At 41.2% G+C, this 12548-nt stretch overlaps 1 protein-coding gene and 1 non-coding gene across 3 annotated transcripts in view; one reads left to right on the top strand and one right to left on the bottom strand.

Annotated features, from left to right (window-relative positions):
- Positions 1-12548, top strand: part of LOC105464867 (GATA binding protein 6) — a 33498-nt gene that overhangs the window by 10121 nt on the left and 10829 nt on the right. The window contains exons 4-7 of one of the 2 annotated variants that reach the window (XM_071085562.1): positions 1986-2111; positions 3635-3722; positions 3818-3921; positions 4272-10820. In XM_071085562.1, the coding sequence (XP_070941663.1) occupies positions 1986-2111; positions 3635-3722; positions 3818-3921; positions 4272-4331 (378 nt within the window). In that variant the 3' untranslated portion in view covers positions 4332-10820. Of the gene's footprint in view, positions 1-1985; positions 2112-3634; positions 3723-3817; positions 3922-4271; positions 10821-12548 lie in introns of those variants that run through there. The other variant, XM_011712969.3, reaches the window with a different exon arrangement.
- LOC112423826 (U6 spliceosomal RNA) lies at positions 610-711 on the bottom strand. Its single transcript, XR_003014384.2, has one exon. It is a non-coding gene; the product is annotated as a U6 spliceosomal RNA (small nuclear RNA).

Below are 12548 nucleotides of genomic sequence, written 5' to 3'. Positions count from 1 at the left end.
GTTATAATGGCAAATTCTGATAACAAGTTTGCTTCACATTGGCTCCAAATTCCACTGGAAACTGTCATAAATGACTGGTTTATAAAGTGAACCTTCCTGTCCCTCGTTTACTGATTTCACATTTATGAAGAAAAAGGAATCCTTTCCTAAAAAATTATTTTCTTTTAACCACAAAGAAAAAAGAAAAGCCTGGATGTGTAAAGTTTTGTTAATATGTTGTCGTGATTTTAGCAAAGCAGTTTCCCAGGTAGCTCTCCTGTGAGCCAAGCATACTCATTTCAACTAAAGGCAAATTGATTCTTAGCGCTGACTTCTTAGAAATGTTATAGTGCTAAAACGTTTGCCGGTGTCTCTTTGTGTTTATAACTTATCTGTAAAGAGTGATGCTAAGTAATGCAGCAGGATGTGAATCATAAACGCAAATTTTAATTTCATCTTTTAAATTTGCCAGCAAAAATTTTGGAAGTCTCTGTCCTGTAATCTGTGAATATTCGATACATATTCAATTTACATTTCTCTTCTTCATTCTTTACAATTGATTTTTCTTAACTTCGCAAATTTTGTAATTTTCAACTTGGTTTGGTCCCAAATCTTTCTCTAATTTTTTTTTTTAATATGGAAAGCTTCACGAATTTGGGTGTCATTCTTGTGCTGGGGCCATGCTAATCTTCTCTGTATCCTTCCAATTTTACTATGGAAGCAAGCATGCATTTTTTTTTTTTTTTTAACTGAAGCTGTGTCACAATTTTTATAGTAATTTACAGCATTTAAAAGGAAATTTAAGCTTGGCAACTTAAAAACAAGTTTTATATTTTGCCATTCTGGGTAGGAAATTATATTAGCTTAAACTCCCATCCTTTATAATTAACATGTAGTAATCTAGAGATAATAAATTCCCTTTAAGGATGTTGTGGGCATAAAGAAAACATGGAAATAGGAGTGACAGTGGCAGACAGGTGGCCTTTTACCTTTTCTGGTAATACCAATTAACCCTTTGTATGAACAAAAGTTGAGAATAATACTGATAGGGCAAATATATTAGTATCACTGCATCTAAGACAATGGCAGCATTAAGATGATGCCATAAAATTTGCTTGTGTCTTTTGTAAAATAGATAAAACAAAAATACAGGCAGCAGGCAATCATGATGGTAATTATGGAATGTGCTCAAAGATATTTCTTTTTTTTTTTTTTTTACAAAACATTTACCCCTCTTCTGAAATCCATTTCCATTAATGTACTTTCAAAGTTTCCATTAATCTACTTTCAAAGGCCCTTTCAAAGTTTCTGGTTTACTCCTTTACATATATCTGAGAAACAGACCTGATGATCTCCAGTTTTCAGGGGAAGTGGAGACTGCCCAGAGCCATTTATCACATTGGCAAGTGGCTTGTGATTGCATTTCATGACTTAAATCTCAGACCTGTGATAGTGCACCCCCAACTGCTGTCCACGGTAGGGGGCGGGCCTTGGGGGAGGTGGGGCACTCTCATGTTGATGTCTACCTGTGTTGTTACTTCTGGTGTGTTTTGAATATAACTCTATTTGGCCAACTTTTAGAAAATCTTTTAATTCCCCTAAAAAAGATACCAGGAGTATCTGGGAAACTCTAAATTGGAGAAGAAACCGTGGGTGAAACTCTCCTTGTTAGGACGCTGGTAAAATCTTTGCATGAAGTTGTTGGCCAACTATATGACTGCTCCCTGGTATTCTTGAATCCATGGAGACAGGGTAGCTGGAGGAGTAAATCAAATCTATAGGGTCTAGCACACTATGCAGACCTCAGATTTCTTGGTCCAGAAAAGTCAGTCTAAGTACACTGCAATTTTTTTTCTTAAGGACCATTTCATTTATAATAAAATAGATACATGCTTGTGGATGACAGGGACAAAATATCTTAATGTATGTATGTAGCATATATATATATATATATATATATATATGTCACTTATGTTTTTCCACTTCTGTTCTTGTACTGTTTCTAGCCTTCATCACGGCGGCTTGGATTGTCCTGTGCCAACTGTCACACCACAACTACCACCTTATGGCGCAGAAACGCCGAGGGTGAACCCGTGTGCAATGCTTGTGGACTCTACATGAAACTCCATGGGGTATGCCATGTATTCTGCTCACTTATATATACATTTAGTGTCTGGTTTGTATGTGATTTCAGTTATAAAAAATCAGCAAATGAAAGATACTCAAGTGAAAAATTTGAATGCATATGATTTATTACTGAATATGTTTAATATATTCAGTGTACATACTGAATATATTTACTTTATTGAATCGAAGGTGCTTTTAATTATAATATGAAATATTATCTTATGCACAAGTAGGAGACAAAAAATGCCACCAATTGAACTATTGCAAACGTTCATTTAAGACACATTCCAGTTTTCAAAATGCTAAAGTGTGAAAAATGTGTATTTTAGAATGGGTAATATGGTAGTAACCATTTTTAAAACTGCACAATTAAGGAAATCAATCAAAAATGCACAATCACTGGTCTATATATCTTAATAATTTTGAATGTAATCAGACATTTATGCAAAGGAATAATGCATTTATTTATTTATTTTTTATTTATTTATTTTTTTTTTTGAGACGGAGTCTCGCTCTGTCACCCAGGCTGGAGTGCAGTGGCCGGATCTCAGCTCACTGCAAGCTCCGCCTCCCGGGTTCACGCCATTCTCCTGCCTCAGCCTCCCGAGTAGCTGGGACTACAGGCGCCTGCCACCTCGCCCGGCTAAGTTTTTGTATTTTTAGTAGAGACGGGGTTTCACTGTGTTAGCCAGGATGGTCTCGATCTCCTGACCTCGTGATCCGCCCGTCTCGGCCTTCCAAAGTGCTGGGATTACAGGCTTGAGCCACCGCGCCCGGCCGGAATAATGCATTTAATAGTTACAGTTTGAAATATTTCATAGTTCATTTTAAAGGACTGCACAAAGCATTATAAACACCTCAATCTTAAAAAATAGAAAAATAACCTTGCATCTGTAGGAGGAAGGAGATACATGATCTCTTTGAAATAATTCTTATTCAATGAATAGCTACTCATTTCAAACAATAAACATTAAGTTGAAGGAATTAAATTCTCCTTGACAAATCATGTCATTCTTTCTGAAGGAATCTCTGCATTTGATGAGGAAAGTGTAGTCTTTGTGCACTTGGGATCTCTTGAGTGTGTATAAAAATTGGATTGAAATTTATGCCAAGTTCTTTTTTTTTCTTGTTTCTTTTTCTTGTTTTGAGATGGAGTCTAACTCTTGTTGCCCAGGCTGGAATGTAGTAGTGCTCTCTTGGCTCACTGCAACCTCCACCTCCTGGGTTCAAGTGATTCTCCTGCCTCAGCCTCCCAAGTAGCTGGGATTACAGGTGCCTGCCACCGTGCCTGGCTAATTTTTGTATATTTAGTAGAGACAGGGTTTCGCCATGTTGGCCAGGCTAGTTTTGAACCCCTGACCTCAGGTGATCCGCCTGCTTCGGCCTCCGAAAGTGCTGGGATTACAGGCATGAGCCACTGCGCCCGGCTGCCAAATTCTTTTAAATGAGGGCTTTTAGTACCAATGTTGGGTCTTTGATTTTTCTTCAATATAATATTAAATTTATGGCCTATGTGAAAATTTTTTAGGTGCCCAGACCACTTGCTATGAAGAAAGAGGGAATTCAAACCAGGAAACGAAAACCTAAGAACATAAATAAATCAAAGACTTGCTCTGGTAAATATACTAAAATGACATTTGGCTGTAAAGTATTTGCCAACCTTAACAGTAGAGCGTATGTGTATTTATAAGGTTAATTTTGACTGTTGCAGGTAATAGCAATAATTCCATTCCCATGACTCCAACTTCCACCTCTTCTAACTCAGATGATTGCAGCAAAAATACTTCCCCCACAACACAACCTACAGCCTCAGGGGTAAGTGTTAAAACAGCATAGACTCCTAAATGACTGGGTTGCTCTCTAGTAAATTATCTCAAATTTTATCTTATCTGGTAGTACAATAATCTAAACCAACAGTTCAGTTTAGTTAGTTGATACCTAAGAATAGTTTTCAGAGGAAATTACATTTAAATGTCAACAAAATGACAAACTTAAGTACTTTACAAACCTCTTAATTAAGATCTGTATCATTTTCTTTATGGCTAAATTAACTCAAGTAAAAGCAAGAAGTTTTGGTTTAAAGAGTTTTAAATTGTTTTATTTCCAGGTTTTTATCAGAGTTGCTATATATATTATGTGTATATATTTATGTATTTCTAATGTAGATCAGAAGAACTATGAGGTCAGTGGTGCCATCGATCACAGTGCCTGTAACATTTAAGTAGCTTTTGTTTATCGTATTGATTCCAGCCTTTTTTTAATCATCCACCCAAAGCGAAGCTCATCATAAAGCGTTATGTGCTGCTGTACTCACTGATTTCCTTTGCCCAATTGTGTTCTTGCTGGGAGAGCTTGCCTTCTTCTAATGCACCTTAATTTTACCGGGGTTTATTTCAGCTACGACAAAACCTAGGAGTGATTTGTGCCACTGTGGACAGGAGATGCCTGGGTCTTTGTGAGGATCACAGACTTAGCTTCTTGTAAAGCTGTGACCAAAACTCAGTTTGCCTCAAGTAAAGAGCATCTTCCCATCCTAATGTTTCCCAAATTTACCTGGAATGCCCTTCGAAAAAATACTGGGCCTTCCCTCAGACCTCAGTGAGCTCCAAGGCAGGGCCTCCGGTAAGCAGGACTCTAAAATGTGCCCTTGTGACCCTTGGGACTATACCGAGACTAGATTAGGACTAAACACCAGCATTTAAATGCCTATTTACTTAGTAATTGTTTTCTACATTTAGTTTTATCCTGAAATTATTTGGGGTACTTTAAAATACTAGAGATTCCTGGGCCCCACCCTGGATTTTCCAAGTCAGAGTCTCTGGGTGTGGGGCTTGGATATCTGTTTTTGAACAAGTGCCCCAGGTGAAATTGGAACTACTGCCCCGGAGGTGTTTGGGAACCACAGACCTGGTTTCTTTCCACCGTATTTTTACTGGCTTTAACAAACAAAAATTAACTATTTAAAACAGAATGTTTAAACCGTGCTTAAAATTATATTTGATGTTTTTCTTTGTCCTCCGACCCAAATTCTTTTGAGCTTTTTCTGTAATGAAACAAAACATCTTTTCAGAGTTTCACAAGGGAAGAAACCTTTTAGTTGTTTTTTGTTGCAGACTCATGGTAAAGGATGTTTTTAGGCTTTATAAAGGTGGACTCCATGCCAGGGCGTTGTGTTTTACAGGCAGGTTAGATGTAACTGAGGATTGAAAGTGGTAAATAGAACATGTTTCTTGGGAAATGAAAAGATTATTTAAAAACTTTTTTTTTCTTTTTTTTGAGGCTGAGTCTTGCTGTCACCCAGGCTGGAGTGTGCAATGGTGCAGTCTCAGCTCACTGCAACCTCCACCTCCTGGATTCAAGCAATCCTCCCACCTCAGCCTCCCGAGAAGTTACGATTATAGGCATACACTACCTCACCCAGCTAATTTTTTTTTGAGACGGAGTCTCTGCTTTGTTGCCCAGGCTGGAGTGCAGTGGCACGATCTCAGCTCACTGCAAGCTCCGCCTCCCAGGTTCACGCCATTCTCCTGCCTCAGCCTCCCGAGTAGCTGGGACTACAGGCGCCCGCCACCTCGCCCAGCTAATTTTTTTGTATTTTTAGTAGAAACGGGGTTTCACCGTGTTAGCCGAGATGGTCTCGATCTCCTGACCTCGTGATCTACGTGTCTCGGCCTCCCAAAGTGCTGGGATTACAGGCGTGAGCCACCGCACCTGGCCAATTTTTTTTTTTTTTTTGTATTGTTAGTAGAGACGGGATGTTGGCCAGGGTGGTCTCGAACTCCTGACCTCAAGTGATCCACCTACCTAGGTGTCCCAAAGTGCTAGGATTACAGGCGTGAGCCACCATGCCTGGCCTAAAAATATCCTTTATTATGCCCTAGTCCTCAGGAGCAATTGTGTAGCTAGAGGCAAAACAATTTGGTTTTCTAAAGCAGGGAGGGAGCTGCCTCTCTCCTAACTGAAATGAGGACTGCTGCCAGCTCCAAGTCACTTTTGTTGGTGGTACAGTCCAGCTTAAATGTGGCAAAAAGACTAATTTGAATGATAAATTGCACTGAAGTCGATATATACCCAAAGTGGGCTTGGGGACTTGGAACCATTGTGGGTGGAGTCTTGTGATTTTGTGATGTAAAATTTCCGAATTGGCTATTAGCAAGTCCTATCAGTTGCCCTCCAGGGAAAGGAGTGAAAAGGCAGTGGAAAGGGCCAAGGTCTGGCTAGAAGAAAGGCCTTGGGAGTTCTATCTCTGATCCTAGGCTTACTGTCCAAGGATCTCTTGCCAGGGACAGAGCAAATGGAGGTGGCTTGCTGGTCATTGCTCTTCAGAGGAAAGATCAGTTCCCCACCAGGGATGAGGCAAAGCAACAAGGATGTTAACGATGGAGTTTGAGAGTACTAGTTTCATACCAGGTCTTCAGCTGCAAGCTTCCATCCCTTCCGTAGCCTAGGCAGCCTCCATGGGGACTGAGAAGCTGGGAGTGGCTGGTGTGAGCTGCAGCCAGGGGGCATCTCTCCAGCCTCTGGGCTGGGCTGCAGAAACGCTGTCTGACTGCAATTACCTGGGCAGGGGGTAGGGTTGCTGGCCTGCCTACAGACCTCCCCAGTTCCCCGGGGACTGACTCCTGGCCTTGTTCCGAGCACACGACTGGTGCCTGGGCTTGCAGGGTTTTATTTATTTCATGGCTGTCTCCAAAAGCCTCTACCTGCTGTGGCCATTGTGGGGAAACAGCTACTCGTCTGCTGGCTGCCTTTGGAAGCTGTAAGAATACCTGTAGTAGGCTTGAGTGGTTTCCCTAGGTTGTTTTCATGGCGTGCCCGCATATGACCGTGGATCCCTTAGCACTTTTTGATGTCCTCTCTGGGTGGGCTGAGCCTTCATGTGTATGGCATGGCCCATGTGGCAGCCGAGTAGCTGTGAAGAGTCTGCTGGAGGAGCCATCTGTGAACAGCTGGTAGAAGCATTTTTAAAAGGTGGCTGTGTTGACAAAGGTGTGTCATTTTCCCATTTTGGTCACAGTGCGTGATGTTAGACGGCAGCTGGCTTTGTGACTGATTGCCTATAGGATTTTGTGAAATGCTGTGCGTGAAGAAAATATCAGATCCACATAGCAAGGTTGTATCTGGTGTTTAGAAAGTATATGTATTACATACACAGCACTGAGGTTGGCTTGGAGTTTAAGCCTCCTAAGGTAATGCGTCCACCCCACGGATCTCCAGCGCTCCCTGTGACTGACTGGTAGAAATTAGTAGTGCAGGGTGACCCTAGTTTGATGGGGCCACGGAGCTACAAAGCAAAGGGCGATCTCAGGCACACTCCCAGCAGAAGACGGAACTGGGGGCCACATATCCCTCCATTTAGAGGTATAAGTAGCAGTATCACTGCCCTTCTTTAATGACTGTAATAGCAAGGAAGTAAAAAACTGTTCCAGAGGCCCATATGAAACATGCTATTTACTTTAATTCCCCCTTGAAAAATCAGTTGTAGATCACCGGTAGGCATTCCCAGCAGGCTTATTTTAACTCCTGGGACATGACAGGAACAGGGTTCTGACCTGCCTTTCATGCGGCCATTTAAGTGATGGCACCGGGGCCTTAGCATGACACCAGTGTCCTGAGCTCTCTTGGCCAGGGTGAAAGGAGCCACAGGAGCTGAGTGTCGTGGAAGGGGTCTATCGTGGTTGTCTGCTTCTGGGAGAGGGGGCTCCAGGGCTCCCCTCCCCTAGCAGGAATGAAGGTGTGGGCGTAATTCCTAGGGCATGGCATTCTTCTGGGATAAGTTGTCCTAATGCCATGAAAATGTTTGTGCTGCTCTGAAACCTCATGTCTTAGCTTTATATACTTGTTAATCTGTGCTTTCATGAGACCTGTGTCTGAGCAGAAAGGAGACATTCCTTCAGATAAGAGTCAGCAAGTCAATGCCCTCGCCACCGGATGACTCAGTTTCTCTTGGTTATATAGGCTGTGCGTGTGCTGCAGGCACAGGGAGGGCCGTGTGTTTCTGTCTGAGATCAGGAGGCCTCATGGCCATGCAGCCCTGCTTAAAATATTGCCTATTTTTTTTCTTTTGAAATTATGTTTGTTTGTTAAAAATGTATGTTAAACTTAATTTGTGATAGATGGTTTCTTTCTGTGGCAAAAATAGTCTTTCTTTCTGGCTAAGAATTTTCTTATCTATGCAGATTTACTAAAAAATGTATATTTAGTTGATCTAAATAGATAATCAGATTTTCTTTGGGCTGGGCGCGGTGGCTCACCCCTTTAATCCCAGCACTTTGGGAGGCCGAGGCGGGTTGATCACCTGAGGTCAGGAGTTTGAGATCAGCCTGACCAACATGGAGAAACCCTATCACTACTAAAAATACAAAATTAGCCAGGCACAGTGGTGCATGCCTGTAATCCCAGCTACTCTGGAGGCTGAAGCAAAAGAATCTCTTAAACCCGGGAGTTGCAGGTTGCAGTGACCTGAGATTGCATCGTCGCACCCCAGCCTGGGCAACAAGAGCGAAACTCTGTCTCAGAAAAAAAAAAAAAAAATTTCTTTGGCTTTTGTTCTCTATGGATTGTAAGAATATTAAAATCCTTTTTTCCCTTGAAATTCATTTATTGACTGAATTGTATTTTATAGTTTTTTTTTTTGGTTGTTATTTAGGAGAGAAACATGGTAATGTTCTATTTCTGCAATAAGATTTAATAAGTAGTCCACAAATGGCCCTACTCCTCCTATTTCTCCTCTTATAACTCAAAATTTGTAAAACTGGAGGGTACTTTATAGCTCAATCCCCAAATTTTATAGATAAAAAGTTGTCTTCTTAATTTCTTTTGTAATAGGGATTAATTTGGAGATGAAATTAGCAATAATATCTGAAAATGGCAGCTACAGAAAAATTAGCAATAAGACAATGTCTGAGAATGAGAAGTCACTGAACATATTATGCCTGCCTCAAAATAGTTTCTATAAATAATTGTTTTAAAAAATTAGGCCAGGTGCAGTGGCTCATGCCTGGAATCCCAGTTCTTTGGGAGGCTGAGGCTGGAGGATCACTTGAGTCCAGGAGTTAGATCAACCTGCGCAACATAGCAAGACTCCTGTCTCTTTCTATTTCTAAAATAAAATGAAAAAAAATGTAAACCCTATTTAATATTAAAACTACCCATATAATATTGAAATCATCATTAAACATAAAGTATTGAAGGTAAATGGAGAGAGAAATATATCTGACCAGCCCTTGCTTTACTGGTCCTTGTTCCATTTGAGTAAAACAAAGTGCCACATCTGGAATTGTTTAAAACATGCAGGTGGTAGGGGTGGTTGGAGAGAGACAGGTATAGACATAGATATTACTACTGGTCAGATTTGGACGTGCTTTAAAGGAATGATAGCTAGAGTTGGAGATGGCTTCACAGAGTAGAGGAAATTATAATTAGTTAGGATTTTTACAAGGAAAAAATTGGGACAGAGGTATCCAGGAAAGAAGAAGGCATGGGAATCTTTGGAGCTGAAGGGAAATAGTTCATTGTGGCTGGAGTGTAGGGTGTAAGAAGCCAAAGGCAGGAAGTGAGGCTGATAGAGCGGGTGGAAAGTAGATAGTTGAAAATATTTCAAATCAACGTCAGGGCCCAAATGATGTGATGGACTTTATTTAAATCCTGCTTCGGTGACAAATGTGTTTTCTGTCTGTACACTTGAGTCCAACAATTAGGACCTTCTTACTGGAGGGTTCTGTATTTTGATAATTGATGTAAACAAATGTAGCATGCGCCTGCTTGTCAAGTTTACAAGCAGAGTTTCCTCCTCACAATTAGGGAGGAAAAACATCTCCGGCAGCTGGTTCTATGCGCTGACCTTCTTTAGGCCGGCACTGGATTTCTCTGCCTCCAGGGATTCTGGGGGCCGGGTGGTTGGAGTGGCTGCCTGGTTACCTCTTCTAATGGAAATGTATTAGACATGGCGTGTTAGGGATGGGAAATGTGTGTCCTCACCTTTGTGGGGCATTGCTGGTGATACACAACTTCCACAAAGAGAGGTGGACAATAACCTGAGAGATAAAGACTCAGGTTCCTCGCTGGCTGCATCTGGGCCTGTTTGGGTGTATCTTAACCACTCTTTTGTTCTGTTTCTTGCTAGTAAATAGGTGTCATCGTTCCCGTCCCCTGTGTGCTTCTAGGATGCTGTGTGCTTAGCTAGACCTATTTCCCTAATGTAGTCACCCCTGAGCTGTGTGGTCGTTTGAAGGAGTTAAGCACCCATAAGTGCTTGTGGTCAACAGCAGTGATCTAGGGACTGACTCAAGTTAAGATTATTTGATGTGCTTTATAAGGCCTCTGAAGAAAGCTTAGGCAGGTAAATATTTTAAATGGTTTTTATAGATTTTATTTCACATATAATATTTGCATCCCGTGGTGGAAATAGAAAAACACCTTAGTAGGTCCTGTAGCTTACTATGCATTTTCCAGTAGAGGGGGAGTCTTTATTAGCAGATTTACACTCCGCTGTCTTTTTCTCCAAGTGATGGAATTATTTTTGATTTACTGTGCACTATGGTTGGTCACAAAATTATAGTTCCTGTGAAAGAGCTGAAAGGGACGTTTGTGAAGGACTTGTGTTGTGCTTATACTGTTAAGTTGCTCCGAGGAACCTATGAAGGCGAGCTCTAATGCAAGAGACTGCTGGGGCTGGAGCAGAAAACTACTGCTTCATTTTTTTTTTTTTTTTTTTTTTTTTTTTTTTTTTGAGACGGAGTCTCGCTCTGTCGCCCAGGCTGGAGTGCAGTGGCCAGATCTCAGCTCACTTCAAGCTCCACCTCCCGGGTTTACGCCATTCTCCTGCCTCAGCCTCCCGAGTAGCTGGGACTACAGGCGCCCGCCACCTCGCCCGGCTAAGTTTTTGTATTTTTTAGTAGAGACGGGGTTTCACCGTGTCAGCCAGGATGGTCTCGATCTCCTGACCTCGTGATCCGCCCGTCTCGGCCTCCCAAAGTGCTGGGATTACAGGCTTGAGCCACCGCGCCCGGCCTACTGCTTCATTTTTAACTTGAATATGCCACAGAGCTTCTAGAGGACTCCAGAGGCAAACAGTGGTGGATTGGTCTTCGATTTTATCATAGTGCTCTTGCTTTGGAGAAGTTTTTCCTTTTCCTATACTCTCTCACTTATAAGATAGTGAACATAGGGAGGCAGGAAATTAGTTTCTGTCAGGTACCTTTTATGTGCCAGGTGCTTTAGATACATTTTATTTTTTACTCCTCCTTCTAAGTGAGATGCAGAAGGTAAAGAACAGTTCCCAGGTCCGGTGTCAAATTGAGAAGCAATTGGCCGCAGGTCTGGCTGATGCGGTCAATGTTGTTGCCACTACAGCGTGTTAGATTAATATGTGATATCAGTTCATTTCTTTGAAATCTTTAGAGAGAAGAAAGAATGTTTTCTTAAAGAAATTTGACTAACTTTGATTAATAATTTCAGCATCAGATATCCTCCCACTGAAACAGGTGGGAAAACAGTGTGAGAGAAGTTTTTTGCTCTTGACCAAGAATGTATTTAAGGCACTTAATGCAAATTTTCTTATCAGTGTTATACTTAGAAAACAAATGTGTAGTGGTAGGAAGAATATGGCAGTTGGGTAACATTAAGTTAAAAAAAAAAGTAGTAAAAATTAACTTTTGTTGACATAGCTAATGTGGTTATAACAAGGTTCTTTTAAGAGAAACACAGATTGCAGTACTGAAATCTTCTAATGCTACGATTTAAATCCATACACAAGCAAATGCTAAGTTTTGGAACTTTTCAGAATGTTCAAATTATCTTTAATGAATATTTATGAAGAAATCACTGTAAAAGCATTTCTTAATAGGCAAGTACCTATTTTTTTTTTTTTTTCAGAGTCTATCGTCCAAAACACTCGTTTCTAAATGAGTAGCAAAGGGGTTAAAAAATCATTAATCTCCCAAAGGGTCTGTGAGAGAGTTGTGTGGTTAGATATTATTATTGCCTCATTTATAAACCAAGATCCGGAGTGACTCCTTAAGGTCACAAAACAAGCCAGTGTTGAAGCCGGGACTGGAACCGACGTCTCCTGCCTCCCAGTCCAGGGCTGTTACCACTCCCAGGGAGTTGACCAATCATCAGAGTTATTAATATCCCACTTGCCACATGCTACAAGCCATGAACATAAATATTTCGTTGGCGTTTTATCTTCATGCTCCCTATGTGCCAGTCTCCCTTTCTTTCTACGTTCACAGCCCCTTCTAATAACTCACGTTCTTGTCTGACCACATTGGCCTTCGCATGAAAGTCACACGTCACCCCAGCAGGGAATGTTCAAGCATGCGGATTTGCATACTTTCATTCTGATCTCAAGGCTTTTTCTAGACTTCCTTTTTTTTTTTTTTTGAATCCTCTGTGTGTGTGTGTGTGTGTGTGTGTGTATGACAGGGAGGATGGTAAGA

The sequence above is a fragment of the Macaca nemestrina genome, chromosome 19 (assembly GCF_043159975.1).
Source record: "Macaca nemestrina isolate mMacNem1 chromosome 19, mMacNem.hap1, whole genome shotgun sequence".
In the NCBI taxonomy this organism is placed as follows: Eukaryota; Metazoa; Chordata; class Mammalia; order Primates; family Cercopithecidae; genus Macaca; species Macaca nemestrina.
The sequence above is the reverse complement of the archived record's forward strand: the minus strand, read 5'-3'. Positions and strand labels throughout refer to the sequence as shown.